General features: G+C 37.8%; 2 protein-coding genes across 18 annotated transcripts in view; one reads left to right on the forward strand and one right to left on the reverse strand.

The window, feature by feature from the left end:
• Positions 1 to 408: 408 nt before the first annotated feature.
• LOC121311919 (acyl-CoA-binding domain-containing protein 5-like) lies at positions 409 to 13,632 on the reverse strand. 4 transcript variants are annotated; one of them, XM_041244041.1, is made up of 13 exons: positions 13,571 to 13,632; positions 13,060 to 13,179; positions 12,136 to 12,256; positions 10,522 to 10,594; positions 9,956 to 10,073; positions 9,018 to 9,185; positions 7,585 to 7,806; positions 5,479 to 5,573; positions 5,077 to 5,320; positions 4,359 to 4,561; positions 4,096 to 4,146; positions 3,348 to 3,457; positions 409 to 2,166 (listed from the first exon to the last, which is right to left on the reverse strand). In XM_041244041.1, the coding sequence occupies exons 2-13, from the start codon at positions 13,133 to 13,135 to the stop codon at positions 2,160 to 2,162; spliced, it is 1,488 nt and encodes a 495-aa protein (XP_041099975.1). In that variant the 5' UTR covers positions 13,136 to 13,179; positions 13,571 to 13,632; the 3' UTR covers positions 409 to 2,159. The 4 variants fall into 4 exon arrangements, with proteins under 4 accessions (XP_041099975.1, XP_041099970.1, XP_041099988.1 ...); XM_041244036.1 differs by having other exon boundaries at positions 409 to 2,682; XM_041244054.1 differs by lacking the exon at positions 13,571 to 13,632 and adding an exon at positions 12,668 to 12,736 and having other exon boundaries at positions 409 to 2,682; positions 13,060 to 13,150.
• Positions 13,633 to 14,486: 854 nt separating this feature from the next.
• Positions 14,487 to 23,149, forward strand: part of LOC121311952 (abl interactor 1) — a 38,371-nt gene continuing 29,708 nt past the window's right edge. For 3 of the 14 annotated variants that reach the window (XM_041244093.1, XM_041244075.1, XM_041244079.1), the window contains exon 1: positions 14,491 to 14,693. In XM_041244093.1, the coding sequence (XP_041100027.1) occupies positions 14,577 to 14,693 (117 nt within the window). In that variant the 5' untranslated portion in view covers positions 14,491 to 14,576. Of the gene's footprint in view, positions 14,694 to 23,149 lie in introns of all 14 variants that reach the window. The other 11 variants (XM_041244091.1, XM_041244090.1, XM_041244066.1 and 8 more) reach the window with 9 other exon arrangements.

The following is a 23,149-nucleotide window of genomic DNA, read 5'->3' on the forward strand; positions in this document are numbered from 1 at the left end:
TATTAAATAAATAATAAATACACATACATTTTATGAAAACTTTATTCATGCTTTTGATCATTTTAGTCTGTCATGCTTAAAGATGTCTGCAAACAGACAACAATTTCATAAAAAGTTTTATTCCACAGCTTAAGGACTATCAATTAGTCCTGTTACACAATGCATAATTTCAGGTAACTGAATATATAGATTTCTATACTCTGCTATATTAACACAATGTAATTAAAATATTTCACTTTTATATTCATATTTTCTACACTCTGTACTGTACAACTATTAACATGTTATTAGACAATTTATACTACAGTTAATGAGACAAAAATTTTTTAAATATATATATATTAATATATATATAATTATATATTATATATATATTTATATATATATATTATAATAATAATATAGCTGACCATATTAACTGTAAATTCAAAGTAGAGTGGAACAAAACATTATCTCATCGAAGCACTGTTATAAAAACACCATGCATTGTACATGGAAATGCAATGGACAGCAATAAACTTGAAATGGTCTTTATCATCAGTCCTTTGGAGGCCTTCTATTCCTTGAAAAAAAAGAGTTAAACTACACAGAGCTAACAAAATGTATATTTTCTGAATCTATTCCTGAACAAAGTTTACTAATTTCTCCTGGCAGATATCTCACTGCTGCGCTTCTGTCACATCCCCGTTTTTTTACTTCACAAGATGAATGAATGGATATGGCAAACTTTATTCACTGGAAAAAGAAGCTTCCCCACGGGTTGCTGGGAATGACTGCCAGCGGATAGGCTTCTGGGAGTTTGAGTTCTTTTAAAACTCCCACAAGCCCCATGCTTTGGCTGCCCTTCTCAGTGCTGTAACCCATCATATTCAATGCTATTCATATGATTCACTTTTAAACACCTCTCTGCTTTCTTCCTTGTGACAGTGCACTGAAAAAAACTATGAACAGCAACTGTAAACATTACATTAATAAATTAAAACATTCATAGATGAAATGCATATTTACAATGATGTGTCTAACAGAAAAGGTGAAACCTATAAAGTAATGACAATAGAAATTACAGTTACTGGAATATTTTTGTTAGCTCTATGTACTTTAAAACAAACAAATAAAAAAAATAACTTAAAAAGGTAGGCGAAAATAACAGCAGCTCTTTAAATGAAATGATTTTGAATTGTGATTATGAATGTAATGCGATTCAAGGTAGTATAGGGATCGATTCATTGAATAAGGGACACTGCTTCATGAAACTCTAAAGAAAGGCTCTACAAGGTGTGACACACAGTATGAGGAAAGCTCTGAAATTCCATGCGTTTTTATACACGGTATGGAGAGTTCATACTGTATATAAAACGAAGGCCTCGAGTCACATCTGACAACTTACAATCTCTGCAGCAATCAAATTACCTTCCCCTCCAAAGTTCTGCTGTGACTCCCCAGCTTCAAGCAGTAAAGATCTGGGGTGTCGTTTTACCACACCATACTACTCGGCCAAAAACGTACTAATCTACTTACAAAAAAGATTATTTGTGCACAGTCAGCTATGAAGCACATTATAATTATATCTGTTCTAAAGCATTTCAATGCATACTTCATGCAGCATACTTTACTAACCACCTCAACAACTGCCCTGTGATCATTTAACTCCAATTGCTGGTGGCCACAATTAATGACCCAAATATTCATTTTCAATCTCCATTTGTTTCCACTGCTCACGAAAGGCAGCGTTTCCAATCTCTGAAAAATGATATTCGACTGGTGGTTATTCTAAACCAACCCGTCCTGTGAACAGTGACCTGGATCTGGAGTGGAGATTAAAGCTGCAGTGTGATTTACAATTCCATCTCTGTGCTGCAGTGTTATCAACCACTGATATAATCAAATCGCTTTTTCAATATAGCCATCATTATGAGATTAAGCCCACAAAGATTTTTAATATCAAGCTTGATTGAAGTGTTAATATTTCCTTATAATATTAACAATATAATAAAGAACTACAGTAAATAATCTTTTAGTGTATTGTTAAAGAACCCTTTGTTCAAAATAGAGATCTGAAACATTTCAACTTGCCTGCGTTTCATCTGTTAATTTCACTGCAAGTCTGTACTGCAGTAGCTTGAATGGAGAAAGACAATGGATAGAGACAGAGGTGTGTGTCAGACTCTGTGGTGAGATAGTGGGATATAGGAAAGAAGTTACAGTTATTAAAGTCTCATAATTAAATATATTATTAATTTATTAAACAGCCTCTGCTATTAAAAAAAGCATGCTTTGAAAAGATTATGTTTTTCTAAAAAAAAAAAAGAGTACATGTGCCATCAAACTATTACCTGTACACATGGTCAGTGCATTCCTTCCAATAACTAGAGGCAGTATTTTAAATGCTAACAATAAAGCTTTACAAAAATCAAAGGAAATGAAAAACGAAAACCTTGCTTGATTTTAGATAATTAGAGTACATTTGATTTTTTTTCTCTTTTCTGAATGACTGGACTAATTTCAAGTATCAGTAGTTGCTATAGTTGAGCAGTGTCATCATTGTAATGCCGAAGCCAGGTGTATAGAACATGTGAGAGAGAGCAATGACACAGCAAAGCTAACAGATGAATGAGAGCTCTGAATTCAAGGGCTGTCTTTCACTATGGAATCTGGTAAAAGGTGAATGGTCACTTGATTTTTCTAGGGGGAAAAAAAACAAATCAAATTATCTTTTCATTAACCCTTCAAGCACCGTCAAACGTGTGAGCGAACATATTCCACTTATTCTACATGCACTAATACATATGTTAAGTAACTTACTGGTAACCAATGTAAGGAATGTAATGACAGTGGAGTTATTTAAATATCTGTAACATATCTTTCATTCCAGGTTTTAAAATGACCCTGATCAGCCACCGTGTACACGATAACAAGCTCAGGTGTGTCTTATTAAACTCATAGTAAAACCATAAATGGATCCAACGGCTATGCAATGGGAGTCTTATTACTATTCCTGAATGTGCCATGTTTCATTTTATTTGTGAAACATAAAATGCCATTTATGTGTGTGTATATTTCTGATAAAGTTGCATTCAGGACTTCTGTTTTAATCTTTGAACCCTTGGGATCATTCTTCAAGTCCATGTCATATGATCTGATTGACAGTACTGTGTACAGTATTCCAAACAAAGTCAAAGAGTTTTGTTGCATTTTTGTCCTCAATCCTCTCTGCCACTGCCTCTCATATGTTCAGTGATTTTATTATGCTTCTTTCTGTATATTTTGTCACAAAATATTATTTGTATTTGCACTAATATTCTCTGAACCTTGCTATCTCTATAAGGAAGCTTTTTTCAATGAATTACCTTCGCCTTCTCTGAAGATAAAGACGCACCAACCACTGAGCCACAAAGGGCCAAATAAGCGCCAGGGCCAGAGTGCCAGGAGAGATGTCGAAAGGCCACCAGGAGGGTTTCTAAAATAACAAATAGATGTGTTTAAAGACAAATCGATAATACAACAAAGTACCTTCCAGTCGTGGTGTGTTTGTTCTTGGATACTGCTTGAAAAAAAAAATCCCAGTAGAAAGTCAGTAATCACTTTCTAACAGGTCTGGCTCACACATACTATTTATTACAAGGTGTTTTTTGTTTTGTTTTTACTGCAAAAATACATGTTATTCACACTAGAAATTAAGATGTTTTCATCCACTTTACTTATTTCAGCTAAAGTAAATCAAACAAGAGGAGGTTTTATTTTTTTACTTTTAGATGGTTTATCAGGAACAATATCTCAATTTCTGTAAAGAACAGAGCCCAGCACTATTAACACCTCTGTGTGTAACTAGTCCATCGCCTGACTGTTATTTGTTATGTATTTACAGGAAGACATCATCAGGAGTTTTTAATTTGTATTTATGAATACATTTTTTTAAAATGTTCTCCCTAATTGCAACATCTCGTACTGCTGATAACTGAACTACTTTCTCTCTCTGCACAATAAACTGAATCCCTATCCTCCTTGACTAGGTGAGCGCTAGATCACCTTAAACAAAATGAGAAAATGATTAAACTAGTAACAAGAGAACCAATGCGTGAACCAGTGAAATCCTACCTTGTTTAAAGGAGAAGATGAATTATTTGGTGGCAAGGTGAAGGATCTAGCCTGCAAAGTAAATACAAACAGGAATTGGAATTGATATTTTACAGCCAGAATAATTGTTGTGATTGTTCAACTGCTTGCATGTGAAGCCAATTTAATTGACTAACAGTGACTTCAATTTAAGTAATGTTGTTGCCACTGCTAACTGCAATGATGTGCTGGAATTGATTTAAAAACAGGAATTGGAACAGATCCAGGCTTGAAGGATCTCTCACCTGCGTCTGTGAGTTGGCGAGTGCCTCCAGGGTGTGCAGTCTCTGCAGGACACTCTGCATGTCCTCTTGCAGTCTCGTGAGGACTGCAGCAATCTGTTCATTGAGAGTGCCCCTCGCTAGGTCCGTCCCCCACCGATCCCCATCCCCCCCACTGCCCAGCTCCACTCCCTGGTGACCTCCGCCTGTGGCCTGCGTCCTGGAGCCTGTGGCAGAACAGTTAGAGGCACGTCAGATACTGCGAGCTGAACGGAACAAGCATGCTAGCACCACACCTCCCCGCAATGGCTAGAAAAACTAAATCAGAGTTGCCAATACCCTGACCTACATCAGGGAGGGAAATAAGACTCCCATTGCATAGCAGTTTGAGCCATTCATGGTTTTACTAGGAGTTTGTTAAGACACGCCTGAGCTTGTTACCTATGCACAGTGGCTAATCAAGGTTGCAGTAAAATCCAGAATCCTATGCAATAGGCGTCTTATTTCCACCCCGAAATGTTTTAGGAATAAAACTGTTACAATACTGAACTCATAACATTAAAATACATGATAATGAATACCCTGCACAATGAATTAGTCACGTCTGCATATGTGTGTTCAACACGTGTGCCTTTAATGCTTTTAAATTCCCGACCCACAAAGATAAATAAAATATAGAATCTTTCAGGACTTTCTTGGTGAATAAGTAAGTGAATAAATAAATAACTAGGCTTTGTCATACCCCTCCGTTGGAGTCCTGAGTATCCCGTCTTTTCCAGTCTCTCTTTCTGTGTCCCATTTCCTCTGGGCTTCCCGTCCTCCCCTCCATGCTTCACTCCCTCTGCTCCACCCTGCAAGGTCCCGGCTGCACAGCTCTCATCCATTCTGCACAACCGCACTGGGTCAGGGAGGTCCATCCTGGATGACAACTGGTTGTGGTTCACTTCCCGGAACTCCAGCGAGTGGTTTAGGAATACTTCTGAGCTCTTTATAAAACAAGTGTGAGTGAGTCACTCCACAATTGGGAAGACATTATTCTTATGGTTGCTAAACACTGTAAGGCATTTATTTAATTTATAAATGTTTCATTCTGCCTGTTTCATAGAAATGTTTCCTTCTGTTATTCAAGTAAAGTGGACACTACCTCCTCTTGGCCAAGCTGCTCCATAGAGTCACAGTAGACCTCACTGTCTGAGTCGCTTGTTAAGTGGTGTAGACTGGAAACATCTTCGATGTGGTCTGCGAGAGGAGAAATGGAATAGGACATTACAAGGAACCGGAGAAACGCTTCTAGAAAACCATTTACTTAAACCTTTTAGCTCTTTCAGAACTCCATGAAGTTATCAGAGTGGAATGTACTGTATGGAACAAATCCCTCCCTGCTGCTGAGTGCTCTCCATAATGAAGAGTGACAAAATATCAATCAAGTATACGGCACTGCTGTACAGTACACTTACCAACAGTACAAGCCAATAGTGGCTTGGAAAACTAGTCTAAAAATCTTTGTGGGTGGAGGCTTCAAATTTCAAGAATAAAACTAGCTGCTGCAAACAATTGGCCACTCAGGTCATTGCAGTAAAGTAGGCAGTGGTAAAGGACCATTGTTATTGCAGTAAAGCAGGCAGTGGTAACAGACTACACAGTGAAAAAAAAAAACCAACAAAAAAAAAGCATTGAACAGGACTTTCTTGCAGCACTTTGTCTATATAAACATGTTCTGTGTGTGTCTGTGGTCATCCTCTGCATATATAATTCACTGGAACCTACATTTAAAAAGCATCGAAAAATATACTGAGCATCAAAAGAAACTTATCACTATTATAACACATTTATTTTAAGGTATTAAATAAAGGTTTAAATAAGGTATATAAATGGTGGACATTGACAAAATGTTTTTGGCTTCTTTTTAACCATTCCATCATTCATCTTTGATCATGACACGCTTGAGTGACTATGACTGAAGTACATGCACTTAATCACCTAATTAGTGAGACAGTTGATTGGACACTGGATATGGAGCGATTTCAGCTACTGGATTATAAGCTTGAATAAAAGCAATAAGGACAATCACAGAAAAAAAAACAATATCTGTCAAGAGAGCAGCGCCTTCGTGCAATTGGCATGTTGGAGGCTGGACTAGGCAAGCGTACTGTGGCTCGTCGTCTTGGGTGCTCACAGCCAGCTGAAGTAACTTAATGCACAAAGTCCTTTTCTTCAATCAGTTGCCAGGTTTATTGAAATATGCAGGGAGTCTGGTCCCAGGTACAGGACAAGCAAAATACTCAACATTACAATGTTTGCGTGACATTAAATACCCTTCTGTATAGATGGTCCACCTCCCCTTTCTCTTACACTTAACCAATGGTCAAGGTACAACACTTTATTCTGTTAATTTAGTGTGTGTGTGTGTGTGTGTGTCTGTATGTATGTGTGTGTGTGTGTGTAGTCTAATGTGACAACCTCTGAACTCAGTGCATTCTTCACACTCCTGGAGACAAAAGGTCCATACATCTGCCTTTTGTTATCTCCTTGCGACCCCCTTTGATGCCAGTGGGATTATCTCTTTTGATCTCTCTGAAGTCTAGAGCCTGTTCCCTTCTAGTCCACAGCATTGTTATCTCATTAGCTTGCAGTCATTGTTGGGCAGTTTGTAGACGCATCGTCTCTATCAGTGGTTAGCAGTACATGCAATTTGAACCAAACAGTCTGCTATCTGCAATATTAGTCTCTTTTCAGAAAAGAACACCAGTATAGCTCTGCTAGTCCACATGCGTAGCAAACCCCTAATCAATTCTCAATCCATGTTTTCCAACACCAGCAATTTCAAACCCGGCGAGACGGTATAACCAGACACACGGTCAATGACAGGCCACGAACTGGGAGACCAAGAGTTACAATACCTGTCCAAGACCAACAGATCATTTTGCAGCATCTTCATGATGTCAATTGTTAACCACAATAAAAAGTCACTGCACCTGCTCTAAAACAGAGTTTGTCATATATAAGTGATGTGATAAGTTTATAAGTGATAAGTTTCTTTTGATGTTCAAATATAAGCAATACATTTCTTTTGATGCTCAGTATACATTGATGTTGTAGTGAAAAGCAAATGGAGGAAATTAACATTGTAACATTGTCCTTCATCCAGTATACCAAGCATGCTTTCAAGCTGAACTAAAATTATGTTACGGTACTGATAACTTCAATAACTACATCTATTGCACTAAATTATAATAGTACAGCACGCTACCAGTGATGTGACTGTTGACATCTGATAGTTCAGGAGATTCCAGGGTCTGGCTCTTTTGGTTCAGTTTCTCTTCTGAGTTGTTCCCGTTCAACACTGATCTGTTGCTAGGAGACCCATTCACTACAGAGGGGTGCTGGTTCTCCACATTGCCGTTAGCTAGAGGGATTTTCTCCTTTCCTGCAGAGTCTTCTATCATGAGCTTTAGATCCATTACACTGTCTTCTGCAACAGTTTTAAAAGTACACAGTACACATTACGTAATAAAATGATCACTCCCACCTCGATTCACAAATGTTGTCCAGTCAACATGTTTGATCGCAACATAAAAGGCCACACTGCATGTCTGCCCCCCCCCCCCCCATCAGTAAACAGACACTGATATCACACAAATGGCAAGCCCCCAGACTGTACTGTGCAGAACTTTGATCATCAAAAAGCACTGGGCTTGCCAGTAATCTGATACTGATGGCCACTATAACACGATGAGGAGAAACAGTCCCTTCCGGTTTTGTCTCCCTACCCAGCTGGAGCACCAAGGCCACTGCGACGCGCCCTCTGGAATCCCCAGTGAAGACCAGAGACTTCACACAGCCAGGACGCAAACCTATGCTCCCCTGGCTGTATGAATTGCCCTGCCCACCATACAGCTGAACAATCAGACCTGTGACCTCAGATTGTACCCACTCAGTCTGTAATCTCTTTGTTTACTCAATATACTCTAGTGATTGCTTATTTGTTCATGTATAAATCAGAAGTTAAAAAATAATAAGTAAAACACTGTATTAAGAATATTGTTTACAATGTAAAAGCTAGGACTAAGTTTAATACCAGATAATCTTAAAAGATAACAATGCTGTCTGGTAAAGGTCACATAACCCTAGTAATATTCAAATAGTGTGTGTCTCGTTCTTCGGTATGTACTTTTCAGTAGCTTATGAAATTATAACATTTTTTCAGTTAATGTATGCATAGCTTAAACTGGAAACAAAACTTGTTACAGGATATACCTAAAATATATACTTTAATATGAAATGTTACTCTTATTATATATATATATATATATATATATATATATAGTATATATATATATATATAATAATATATATATATATATATATTAAATTAAGATTAGTGCACAATGAAACAGGACTACGAAAGTGAAGCGGTTTTAAATGGTAAAATGTACTGTACTCTACTTTTACTATTGCAAATTGAATTTATAGAGATGGGGAAAGTGGTTTGGAGGAAAAACATGCACAAAGACTGGCTGTTCTTCTCCATTCATAAACCACACCCAATCTGCACATTGTGTACTTCCCTGAACTGCCCTGCTATTTGTAATGTTAATCCACTTTGAGGAAGTTAGCACTGGGAAGTCTGAGGGACCTTAAGAGTGTGAAGTTGGAGAACCACACTGCAGAGAAATGAGTTACCTCGACTTGTCTTCCCCTGGTTGCCTTCCTCAGACTCGTCCTCCTCCTCCTCCTCCTCCTCCTCCTCCTCCTCATTATCACTCTCGGACTCTGCTCCGCTGCCACTGCCCTCCTGTATGCCATTCAATTCCTTGAGGTTTGGGGTTGATGTCAGCATATTTCCAATGCCTGGGGATAAAACAACGGCAAGTATGTTAGTAACATATATCTCGACAGTGGCTGTACAGTAAATACCAAATCAGAGCTACTATAGTCATGAAAAAAGCAGAACCCACAATTTACAAACATGATAAACCAGGACCCACATCAACTGTTCAGTACAAGCATGTAAAAATGTGAACAAGTATGACACAGATACGAACAAACATGATCATTTCTATCTATCTATGTTTTTGATATTCTCAATAACATGTTGGAACTCTGTTTAATCATAATGCTTAAGAAATGCAGCTATTACATATGTATGTAAGGACATGCATCTCTCTAACTCCTAGATTCTGATACTCTCAATAACTTAAAGAATGTTCTAAGTTGGATAAACTGTTTTCTCGATGTATGTATCATTCTAAAGTGCGACATGTCTGTACGTACAAACAGGCTCCTCCACTAAATATTTATACTGAAGGGATCTACTGGCTTATGAAAATCCCCCAATGATCTCAATCATATGCCTAAAAAAAAAAAAAATCCACCTCTACCACTTTGACATATTTATGAACAAAACACTGACATACAGTCCACTGCACAGCCATGCACTTGCCTTCCAGTGACTGAGCAAACCTCTCCAATCGGACTGACCAGTGTTAGCACAAAGCAAAAGTAAAAAACAAATCATGTTAACATTGAAACATCTGTCAAATGCACAAATAAGTGTGTTTGGTAAACACGTAACGTCCACCAGAATATACTGGCAGAGCAGCCCCTATCTGCTCAATCACCTGAAGATAGATCAGACATGCTGTTGATTTTCTTCTTGTCTTCGACGATTTCGTAGAACGGTCCCAGTACATGAAGCAGCTCCTCCACTTTCTCCGTCATTGGCATGGTCTCAATAATCTTCAATTACAAAAGACAAATGCTTATGAAAAAAAACTAAAAAAAACTAAAAGCAAAACAGGGCTCCATACCACAAACACTTGGACTCAGGTATAGATTTCAGGGGGTGAAGGCGTTACTGGGAAAAGTCTGGGTCAATATGAATAGGAGGTGGTGAGGTCCAGTGGTTAAAGAAAAGGGCTTGTAACCAGGAGGTGGTCCCCGGTTCAAATCCCAGCTCAGCCACTGACTGAATGTGTGCAGACTGGTTTGCCCCTTATTATAATACACATGAAAGACACATAGAAAGCAATTCCCAAAGGATGACTGACTATGACTCTCTTGTATAAAATGTGAATGTGGAAGGTTTCAGTGAATTACATATGCAGGGGAAGACAAACCACACAAAGCTCGTTCACAGACACAGTGCTGCAGAAAGTGCTGTTAAAGACAGTGGTTATACTTATACCTTTTTCATTTCTTCAACATAGGCAATCATTGCTTCCTCCTTGGACATATCCCCCAGGCCATTCCAAGCGTCCCTAGGATTAATACAAATACAACAAGCAGTTTTTTCATCTGTATTTTTCAAGAATTCTTGGGGGTTACAGTAAAAAATAATCATGTAACTAAATAATGTGTGTGAGCCATTCATTATTATTCTATAGACTGTTGTGGGCTTCTCTTGCACCATACTACAGCAGTTTCATGATACCAAACTTCACATAGCTAACTTTTAACTATACTGTATAAAGTATTATTTTTTTATACTAATAGAACATGATGGAATATATATATATATATATATATATATATATATATATATATATATATATATATATATATATATATACTTATCAGTAAAAATACAAGCAGCACTAAAAAATATTCCATGACAAATCACCCCAAAGAAGTTGGGTTTTAAACCCTACCGTCTCTTATTTACACCAGACCTGGTTCTTTGGGTTGTTTCAGGCAAACAAGCTCATATTTACATTTTTTGACTGATCAGGTAAAGGGGTCAAAAGTTATAGAGCTCAAAAGTGGCTGATGGATAGTCCCCCTTAACGTTAACCAACCTTTTACTCAAACCCAGTTTGTGCTGCAGACTTGTGGGAGGTGTCATTTTATTGGAAATGGCATGGCAAATTCAAATTTCAAAGAAAACATAAGGAAGTTACATCTTAATAAAGCTTTTGACATTTGACCTAGAGCTGAACCCCCCCCCCCCCCCCCCCCCCCCCCCCCCCCCCCAAAAAAAAAAAAAAATCTCATAAAATGGCCAATTTCTAAGAAACCTGAATAATCTTCATGTAACAAACAATTTATATGAATGAGTGGGGGAAAAAGTCAGAACCTTTTATTCCAGGTGAACAATTACTTGTGTGTGACATGGAGATGTTAGTAGCACTGCTATCATTGTGATGAAGTATGGAGGATGTTAATCAAGGTTTTGCACTCAATTCAGAACTTCCCATTGATGTGGAGTATAATAGGTGCCAGGAATTCTTTCAATCCAAACTCCTTCCCCAAGTGAAGGAAGAGCTTTCCCATCTGAGGCAAATTCAAGCACCTCAAGGCTCAGCAAGATAGACAGCTGATACAGACTGGACCACACACCAAGCTTCAGTCTCTAAGCAAGGGATCCTGGCAGCCAGCACAAACGGAGGAAACCTGCAAGTAATCTTTTAGTCTGAACTGGAATCACACCATACTGTAGCAGTGTGAACAATACCACATACCAACAACACTACTTTTTTTTTTTCCCCTCCCAATCTAAACAAGCTGTTCATCAACTAGCGTTCTACAGCCCAGCTAATGACTCGTACAAATGAAGTCACTGTTAGCCAGATTGTGACACCCTCAGGAATGTGTAACATTAAGGAATGCCCACCCTAGGCTTCATTAGAATCTGCTTTTGGGATGTATTTTTCATTCCGCATTTAAAAGAAGCTACAACATCTTAACTGGTATAAGAACACGGCATGACAAAGCTGTTCTAAAACAATGAGAGACCTAACCAGAGCAATCCACACCACTATTTATTTAAATATAAAAACAATCGTCCTTCTAGCAATATTACCATTTGTATTTGCCTACAGGATCCCAGAAGCCGGGCCTGGGAAGGTTGCAGGGTCCCTGTGTAGCTTGCTTGTAGTAGCTGTAAAACTGCAGCATCATTTCATTGGATGGCTGAAAAGAACCTATTTAAAAAAAAAAAAAAAAAAAAAATCATTTTAAAAAAGTTTAACATTAATAAAATGCAATACATTTGGGTGAGATACTGTTTCACAAAATATGCACTAAGTGTTTATCTACACATTTAAATTATATGAATGTTTTTTCTTCTTAAATAAAGCCCAATATCATAACTTTATCAGGTTCCAAAACAGATTACAGAAAACATAGTTTTACTGTGTATGTATTTCAGAAGTGTGTCAATGTCATTTGTTTTAACTTACAAAGTTATACATAATCAACCACATTGCTTTCACCATTACTTAATTTTACAGCTATATCAAACGGTTTCCAGCCCTGGTCCACAAATACTCAACCAGGTTTTTGTCTCAACCAGTTCACTTTTTTTTTTTTCTTTTTTATTTTGCAGCGAGCACCTCGAGTCCAGAGCAATCGCTGTAGTTACACTGCTTGGAGTCTCAAAAGCAGACATAGTGTTGTGTGCACTGGAAAACAACGTATATTTAAAACAAATATTAAATTACTAGTTGAAACACAAAATGCAACATAAAAGAGTGCATAACGATAAAAAAGTTTAGCAATATTTTTTTTATTTTTTTTTTATGATACCTTCAAACGAATTGACACGAAATTGGCTGTAGGTCACGCCACATATTTATTAAAATGTTATTAAAATGAAAATAAACAGAGTACAAGTGTTGATGAATTAGTGTCAACGAAAGAGCAAAGTTCCAAAGCAGGCCCTAATTTTTGTTTAGCAGAAAACCATTAAAAAATAACACTGCCTAAACGAGAAAGTGAAACTTACCATTTTTTGGTAAACTCTGAATGACTTTGACTGCGGCTTCAAACCTTAGCTGATTGATCGGTTTGTCATCCGCCATTATGTCACACAGAAACTGTCAACAGCAAAGCTTTTCAGCTAAACCTGGGGATTATAAAATATGAACTGTAGTCTGGTATTATAAGATGTCCTACTCTATTTGATATACAGGCGCTGCTCGAACTTCCCAAATGTTAATTTTATTGTATTGCATAAATACAGACGAATGCACTGATAACTGTTCTGTGCAAAAATGCATTCAGATTTCAAAGCGTCTTGTTAAATACTGTTACTGACTGTAACTACACAAACAAAAACATTGGACAAAATGTAGTTGCAAGATGACATGAGTGCGGGATCTCGTTAAATTGAGCAGAAATCCATGCCATTTAAAGCATCATGCATACTGTATATATACATACACTCCAGTTAAAGCAAACGTCTACTGTAATCATTTGCATATTCGTGTTTTTAATTATAATCAAATGTAAACTACCTGCAGTGGCTAAGGCTACCTTCCCGATACGTCCCTGAAACAGGAACCACATGATACTGATCAGACGGTACACTGAGGGAAGTGTAGTTTTTACAAGTTTCAGTATACGCTTACTACTTAGGACAAGATACGTTTGAAATACTACAACCCCCACAATGTATCACCCATACCAATGGTTTGTGGGACATGTAGTAAGCATAATATATGCAGATGATGCACTATTGTTGTCACAGATACGTTTTTGGTAACTTGATACATTCTAAGTGACACTTTTTTTATAAATCCACAGTTCGAAGCTTCGTTCAGTTCATGTAAATTAGGTTAGGTTGTGAGGTCTGTAGAGTATGCTAACAAGTTTTTATGTTATGTGGTTACCCAATGCCTGACATTTACTCTAATCTGTATAAATGTTCGTGTTATTTTTCATTAGTCCAGAAAGAGAAAGAAAGATAGAAAGAAAGAAAACAAAATTCTCCATAAGAAATAATAATACTACAAAGTATTGCTTGATCCCACTATGCCACGAGACATATTATGAACTGTGACGACATTTGCAATACATTCCCAGTCGTTTCACCTCAAATACGTGCTGTATCTCTTTTTCTCTAGATTTCAATTTGTGCATTCTCTGCGCGGATTTTTATTTTTTTTATATATATATATATATATATATATATATATATATATATATATATATATATATATATATATATATATATATATATATATATATATATATATATATATATATATATAATTGAAACCAACCAAAAAAAAATTAAAAACAGCAACACAATAACGTGTCTGTGCAAAGAACTACAATTCCCGGCATGCCCTTCTTCACTTACACCGTTTTTTCCTTTGTTGTTTTTTGTCTGACGGTGAAAGGTCGTGGTGGTGAAAGCGAGGCCAGGAATCCCACAATACCAGGCGAAGTAGTTCCTTCTCGGCCAGAGCTTGTGGTTTTAATCAAAGGGAAGGAGAAGAAGAATGCAGAGGATGTAAGATGGCAGAGCTGCAAATGCTGTTAGAGGAGGAAATTCCAGCGGGTAAAAGAGCCCTCATCGAGAGCTACCAGAACCTCACCAGGGTAGCAGACTACTGTGAAAACAATTATATCCAGGTAGGAAATAAAAAAAAAAAAAAAAAAAGAGTAAAATACTTGACTGGTTTCATGGGAATTATTGGTGGATATGTGTGGGGAACTGAGACAGGAAATGTGGTGTTGCAGTAATATTAGGAAACTCAAAGGGATTAAAAACGGTAATGCTTCTAGTCAGCGATGGAGGCGGGTACCTCCACATGAGCACCCCGTTTTTATACTGAGATTATTATTTGTAGTAATTCCGCTTGTGGAATGTGTGCTGATTTCATTCATTGAAATCGTTCCGTGATTAACTGAGTTCAGTTTGGAGGGTGTGTCTTTTATTATCGAGTCATGCCACAGTTATACGCAGACATTTCGTTAACAATAATGTTTTTAATTTAATACAGTCTTATCGCCTACTCGTCGATTGTAATAGTAAAATTACGTCTCATTGACACTATTTAAAAAGAAAGGATTTGGCAGAAATACTCAGTAATTCCATTAATTTACTGTAGTAATGTATGTAATTGGTATCGTTATTTTGATCAAGGATTTTGTCTTTGCAATACATTCTAAATAAAAAATCCACGCGAATGTCTTAGCTATATATATATATATATATATGAGAGAGAGAGAGAGGAAAAAAATCACAAAACACGTTTTGCTTTTCATTTGGCACATATTTAGAATGCTACATATTTTTAATGGCTACTGATTTTATGCAGTTATTGGTGTTCGTGGCATAAAGTTCCGTGTCATATTGTTTAACTGGTACCAGGATACACATTATAATAGTTGGTGTTTGCTTCTACACTTGTATCAAAGTGTAATGACAATGGAGGTACAGTGTAACAGAATATGTACATTTCTCAAGGATGAAAACGGGGGGTGGGGATTCTTGTAAATAATTCACTACGGAATGCACCATATGGTTTACTTGAAGCTTTCTTTAATGTTTTAGTTTGTGAAGCAGTCGTAAAATAAACTCGCTGTCGTCATTATATAAGTAATATGCAAAGAAAGTGGGGCATTGTTTAACTGTCCCATTCACAGCCTGTACCCCTTTACATGAAAAAAAAAAATGACACTGAAAATGACTGTATTTTGATGATCTGGCTAAATATATATATTCTGCTTTTGTGCAAACATATGAAAACGCACCTAGATACACTAGATACAAAACTAAAGAGAAATAATGCAAAAAAAAAAAAAAAAAAAATTGTGCTGAAGGAAATTTGTAATGCAAGTGAAGCCTGCTTTCCAGTAGCACAATTAGAATTGGAAATAATGAGGTTGATTTCATTCAATGTGGAAGTATTACTGCACAGGATGTGCTGATCAGGTTAAACTCACAGCAGAAGGGGTATTGCATACCTACAGCAGTATTACAGTGTTGAAGTTCACTTAGGAATGTTAGAATTAAAAAAAAAAAAAAAAAAAAAAAAAAAAGGCTTCAGTTTCCACAATGCAGATGGCTTGCTTACTCTGATTGTGGAAGTGAATTTAGAGAGTGTTTAATTAAGCTCTACCCTAAGGGAGTAGGCTACTCTGTCTCAATTGCACTGTGTGCATCTAACAGACCAAAACCGGAACAGTGTTTGTTTGGACTGAGAAACCCATACCCCCCCCCCCCTCTGAAGTGCTGTTTTGCTGAATTGTACAGTCTGTAATCTGTTCTGTAGTGATTTTAATTTGGCTTCAAAGGTTATTGATGACATGTGAAAAGAAGCTTATGTTCTCAGGAAACTTCTCATTTTTGCCTTTTGCAGTCCTTCCAGCTAACTTAATCAGGAAGGCCATTGTACTGGAAGTTTAGTTAGAGATCCCTGTCTGCTAATTGTGCTACATTAAATGCATGTATTCTGATGAGTCAGAGTTGCATAGTATGCTTCTCTTTCATTGTACAGGCGTGCAGTGTGTAGCGCATTGTGGTACGTTTTGCACAGACTTGGTTGCTGCAGTTGTGGTGTTAACCAAAGCGTGAGGAGGACACCAGTCTCATTCTACAACCAATACTCCATAATAAATGTGATCCTGTAGTCCAAATATCAGTACTAAAAATATAAATATTTAATGCAACAAAAAAAAACAACCCTACAATGTTGATGGACACGGCCAGTGTGACAGGAATAGGACTATACAGTCTAGGAGGTGACAGTGTTATGGGTATAGATATGATTTACGACTTCATGAGCTGTTTTGAATATGTTTTGCTTCATTATTTCTATAAGATATAGAGCTATGGGTATAGATGTGATTTACGAGTTCATGAGCGGTTTTGAATATGCTTTGCTTCGTTTTATTAAATTGATTTGCTTAATTCATTTTAGTACAGTTGGCAAAATCACAATGCATATTGTAATCACTCTGTTACACACTGGGCCTGCCACCTGTTTAATATAGAAACTGGCCAGCATGTCCTGTGTGTTTGGGTCATGGTTTTGTAGTTTTTAGATGGCTGATCTTGGAGTTAGAGCTGTGGCTGCTCTTGCACACAGGTTTCCATTGAGGAAAGGGGGGTTTGAGTTTAAATATTAGCCAACGGTTAAATGTTTAGAATTTGTAAATGTAAGCCAGTTTATTTACTCATCTATTTCAGTGTTTTACATATTCAATGCTGTATGCATGTAGTAATGCATGTTACATTTTTTTGTGCCCGCGCACACACACAATAAAGCAATGTATAAAGTTTGAACATTTTAAATGAACCCTGTACTGCCCAGGGTATGTTCCCATACCTATTTAATACCTATTTGCTCATTGTCAAATATACTGGACACTGGGCAGCAAAGGGTTAGAATGAAACAAACACTCCTGTGTGAGAAACAGAGAGTGAGATGAAGAAGACACTCTGATTCAGAGCATTTCCTTGTACCCTGAAGCAGCAAGGGTTTCTTCTGACAGCACAGCGAGCTGTAGATAATTCAAAACTGCAGGAGGCTTATTTTGTAAGGACCTTGTACTCAACTGACTGCCACAAAGAGGATGCTGTGCTTTTGATGGGATGGTATTTGTTGGTCTGTAGAATACAGTACACTGTTGGAAGTAAAACATCTATTTCAACTGACAAGATTTCAACCCTTAAGCACCTATCTGTAATTTCTAAAAGCAAAATCGCCACGTCCTTCCTTTTCCAGCTCAATTGCACATTACAACTGCCTAGCTTTAGAAAGGTACTGTAAAGGGAATAGTGCCAGCAGTTCACAGAGCACAGTCTCATAATGTTTTGGAAGCACGCCCCCATGTCCTCCTGCACTCTGTATGTATGCAGTGCTTGGAATGGTTAAGAATCAGACCCATGCTGATTGGCCCATCCCCAGAGTTTGTTTCTTGTGTGTGTTTGTTTGAGGGCTGGCTTAATCTCTCTTTCTGTCTCTGTCTCTGTCTTGCGCTCTCTCTCTCTCCAGGGCAGATAGATACCAGGGCACGTACTGACTTGTTTCTGCTAGCGTGTGTGTCATCCTGGGTGGAACCTTTTTTTTTTTTTTTTTTGTGGTGCTTTAGACAAGTGGTCCTTCTGCAATGCCAGAACAAGACTTGTAGCAACAGATGGTGGGAGTGAGTCCAAGCAGGCATTACGATGAGGACGGCAATTGCAGTAGTTAATTGTGTGTACATTGCTTCATCTTTGTTTCATGACAGTATTCATTCCTTTCCTGTAGGATGTAAGTGTGACACACAGACGTCCTGTATATACAGTGCTGTACCACCAGACTGGGTCCTTAGCATGCTTCATCAGGACATGCAGTACTACAGTATGTAGAACTCTGAACTATGAAGAAATCTGGAAATCATTCAGCTTTTTGGTTCAGTATGCAATAGAAAATACATACATGGCTCAACAATAACATTTGTTAAATTTCTTTTGAAATGTATTGTTTTTTACATCCTCTTAAGGTGTGGCAGACAGCAGTTTGTCAAAGTCTGTCCTGTTCTGAATGCTGATGAGTCTGTCATTTTTTAATGTGTGTGTTTTTGTATCAAACTGTAAATCATGTAGTTGGTGTGTCCTCAACCACCCTGGGCTAAAGTAGGCAATCCAAACTTAACTTTTTATTTTATTGTTACAGATTTGCTTTATATGAAGATCAGAAATCTTGAGTCTCTCTCTCTCTCTCTCTCTCTCTCTCTCTCTCTCTCTCTCTCTCTCTCTCTCTCCACACCCCTGGGTTTCCTTTACTGTTTCCTCTTTGTTCCTGGTGCTATATAGTACATTTACTGTTCTGTTAATTTTATTATATTTAAAAAATGCATCGGAAGGTGTGTTTTAATTAGAAGAAGGTCCACACAGGAAGTGGAACCAATGCTAATTTTAGCACTGTAGTAACATTTTACCACTTTGCTATTTGCAACCTGTGCAGCGATTTTATGTTTGAATAAGGTCGATGTGCCATTCAAGAGAAAGGTTATCACTTAACAATGACAAGGATTACCAAGGTCTGACTTGAAAAATAGTTTAAATTAAAAAAAAAAATAGGTGAGTCTACATAAATAGTATAACAAAACTAACCTATTAAAACAAAGTGCATCAGCGATCTGTATGTGGTAAAATGGCTCTGATTTGTTCACAGAATAATAACCTTGCCTCATTGTAGTTCTGCACTGCGAGTGCCACAGCATTACCCCCGCCTGTTTAATACTGTATCAGCTGCAGTAGTAATTCATAGTGTGACTTCTGTACAGTAGTTGCCTTTTGAGCAACATTCCTGTTGGTTTGAAGGGTTTTCTTCAACCGTAGATTACAGCAGTGACTCAGAATTGAAGCCTAGTGCTCTAGGGTGTGTCTGGACTATCCCTGTGCACCAGTTACAAATTACTGTTTGCCCTGTCTGATAAGCTAGCTCAGTTGTACTGTAACATATACCGATGCACTCCAGTGTAGTCTGTACCATTCAACAGGAAACAAACCTTGTTTCTCAGACTGGCAGGGATGCTTAATTTTGCTCCACAGGAGACTTTTTGACGCTGCCTGGAGCTGGTTTTGTTGTGAGCTCTATAAATAAGATGTGTAGCAGAAAGCAGGTACTGTAGGTTCTGCAAGTGCCTCTTCCTTTAGACAGGCAAACATAATCTAATTTTAAAGGAAGGGATACCAATTACAGTACATTTGTAGTGTTAATAGGAAAATTGCATTGCGTTTTATATGGGCTATGTTACATCGATTGGCCCGAACATTGTTATAAGGCCATTTGTTTTTAGGTTTCCTGTATTAAACAATTAAGCAGTGTAATGGGTAGCGTTGAGGCTCTAAAGGGTTCTCTGGCAGTGCCCAGAAATTAAAGCCACTGCTTTAATGCAGTATTGTAGTCATTCCAACCGCTGGTACATTCATCCTGTTTTAGTTTGAATACCCTCAGTGCAGGATCTATACTGTAAATCAAAGGCAGATAGACATTTTTCAGTTTTGCCATTGACACCATTAAGAATACCTTGTCACATGTATCACTACTATGACTGGCTGTACTGTAGGTCTAATTAATACTATTTCAAATGTTTACAGTTATTCCTTGTCAACTCAACCAGAGCTTCCCACCTCAAGATTTTCATTTTGCTTCTATTTTTTTAATTAAAAATAATTGACTTGGTAATCAGTCTCCATCTGTCTTTTCCAGTGGTGTAGAAAAAGGAATTTCATGCAATTTTCAGATATCTAAATTACAGGTACAACGGCGTGTGACGAAATGTTCTTGAAATCTGACTTAAAATGATACGGGCAGAACAGGTAATGGTTTTATGACATGTTTTTGAATGAGTCTTGTGATGGATTGTGACTTGCTGTCAACTGATTTAAAGTCTTTATATAGTGTTGGTGCCCCACCAGGGCCGAGAATTATTGAACTGTGAAGGAGACTGATTTGCCAAGTCAATTATTTCACCAATAGTCCTTCAAACGCTCATCTATGAATCTTGAGGCTTGGATTTTTCTGGATTTTGGTTGATTTTGACACGGAATGACCCTATAGTATTCTGATTGGCCGTCACTATGCTATGCAAACCACTGATTGGCTGAACAAAGATTCAATACAGAGTGTGTGACGAGGTTAGTTTGGTTTGCTATAAGCTCTGCTTTTAGAGTACAGTTTGAATGTTTTGGGGCAGGAATGGACCACACTGCAGTAAGTTGACTCAAATGTCTGGTTTACTGGACCACCTCCTAGTGTACAATATTTCTTTGGACATTCAAAATATGAGGGCATGTGTACTGCAATAGAAAGGAGAATGCAGCCAGACCTTATTGGCAATGGTGAGTTTTCATATCTGGAGTCTGTCTCCTCAGGTAGGTCTCAGAAATCTCTGCCAACCTTTGAAATGCTGTTCAGGAGAGTTCATTAATTATAAGATGTCAGTAGGCAGCTTGCTGCAACTACTGCTTTACCCATTGTAGGGAGATATGGTTTGACTTCAGGAGTGCTTTAAAAAAAAAAAAAAAAAAAAAAAAAAAAAAAAAAGAGAGCTTGGATATTCTAGTTACCATGTAGCAAGCATTGACAGGCAAACCTGAATATGCCTCATTCTCTCCTTAAGGAATGTAGGTGCATTCTAGGGCTTTAGCACTTTCACAGGACAGTCAATTGACATGCTGCAGTGGGGCTTACCTTTCTGTACCTTCTGGATGAAACATGTTGTATTTGAAAATGTCTTAACTGAAGTATGAGTCATGGCCATTGCATGCCAAATGTGATCCGTCATTTATTATCTGTTACTTATAATGTTGTGCGTGTGATGCATAAACAATATGTGCCTCGCAGGTTTTGTCATTTCTTTATCTCTAACTAGAATAGGACGACACCCAACTCCACAGCAGTGTCTTGCCGTTGTTTCTTTAAGTGCTTGTCTGATTTTTCATATAGTTTTTTCGGCTGCAGCCATTATGAGTTTATGTGGCATTACTTGTGTATTACAGTATTTTGGATTTAGTCTACTAATTACAGTAGGAATGCACATGTTAAATAAATCTTTTTTGATTTCATCTGTTAAAATCCGATAAAGACAAATGCAGCGTGTAATGGACCTCTGTGGCTCAACTGGGAATTGAACCAAGAATCTTATGAAGCATGGTTGTAAAATGAGTCCTATGGATTTTTTTTTGTTTAGTCTGACAATTTTCCAGCTGTTGCATGACCAAAATTTCAAGCGTCCCACTTTACATAGTGTAGAGTCCATGACCGACTGTAAAGTGATGGAGTACATGACTGAAGGGTTGTGGAAGCTGTGTGCCATTCCCTGCTGGCCACTGAGCTGGCCTCTAACGAAAAGCAGAAGGGAGGAGGCTGCTGTTTGTTCTGACCCCTGGAATTCACCCCCCTGGGAGGAAGTCCAGGGCTCTCCTTCCTGCTGCCCTCAGAACAGCACACAAGATGTAAACTCTGCCTGCATTGATGGGAGCTGCAATATAAAACTACAAGGTTACAATTAAACAACGCAGTGTCAAATACCCTTAAATACCTGGACTGCCAGTGTACAATATTTCTCTGCTTTTCCTTTAACTCCTATGGGTTGTGTTTTAGTTTAATAAACATTAAACTTTAAGAATAAACCTGTTTAAAAATGTTAACATATTGGAAAACGAATATGACAACACAGGGACAGCATGTAGGGAACATGAAAGTACATTACACAGTACACTACTGTGTATACACTAAGGCAAACCCCTAGTGTTTATTTAAGGCATTTATTTATTACATTTATTTGTATGCAGTGTGAGACAATGAGCAAAGAGAGCGTAGTCCTGTGGAGCACAGGACTCCATTTCCCAGAACACCACAGGCTCAAAACCCTTAATTTTGATTATTTGTTGGGTAATTATGTGACTTGTTTAATTATATTGACAGTTGGCCCAATCAGCCAACTACATGCTTTTGTAGGGTATAAAAACCTGACAGTTTATACATTCTGGGCTGCCGAGTGCAAAGCCTGGTTGTGAGGGTGTTCAGACAGAAGAGGAAAGAAAGGTAGCATAGAAAACCTTTTTTTAATGTGCTTGTTGTTTTGTGTAACATGCATTCTTTTTATTAACAGTAGGCAGAGTAGCTGCCTGGTTCGTTAGTCAGAAGAAAAAAGTGTTTAGTCAGTACTCCGAACGGGGTTAGGTTTTGTTTTCAATTTGTTTATTTTGTTTAAAAAAAAAAAAAAAAAAAAAAAAAAAAATTGTGCAGCCATGCTCTGTGTGTGTGTGTGTGTGTGTGTGTGTGTGGGTCTGGGTCTGGGTCAATAAAGTGCTGGTAAACGCACCCAAGTGAAGCAGCGTCTCTCACAGTAGATAATTGTTCTACTGGCGTGTTTATTAAAATGTCCTTCAGTCTTGATTTATAAACACACTCAGAACTTGGACAGCTTGAACTGTTTCACTCCTCCAGTGTTATCTCCATGGCTGGGAATGGTGACCTGACCTTCAAGGGAACAGCTTGATTCTCTTGGTTTTCCAGTTTTAACGCCTTCCTTCCTAATGCTTGTTATTAGGTGTAGCTATTCCTCAAGGATTGTTTCCAGTG

This window comes from Polyodon spathula, chromosome 3 (genome assembly GCF_017654505.1).
Source record: "Polyodon spathula isolate WHYD16114869_AA chromosome 3, ASM1765450v1, whole genome shotgun sequence".
NCBI lineage: Eukaryota > Metazoa > Chordata > Actinopteri > Acipenseriformes > Polyodontidae > Polyodon > Polyodon spathula.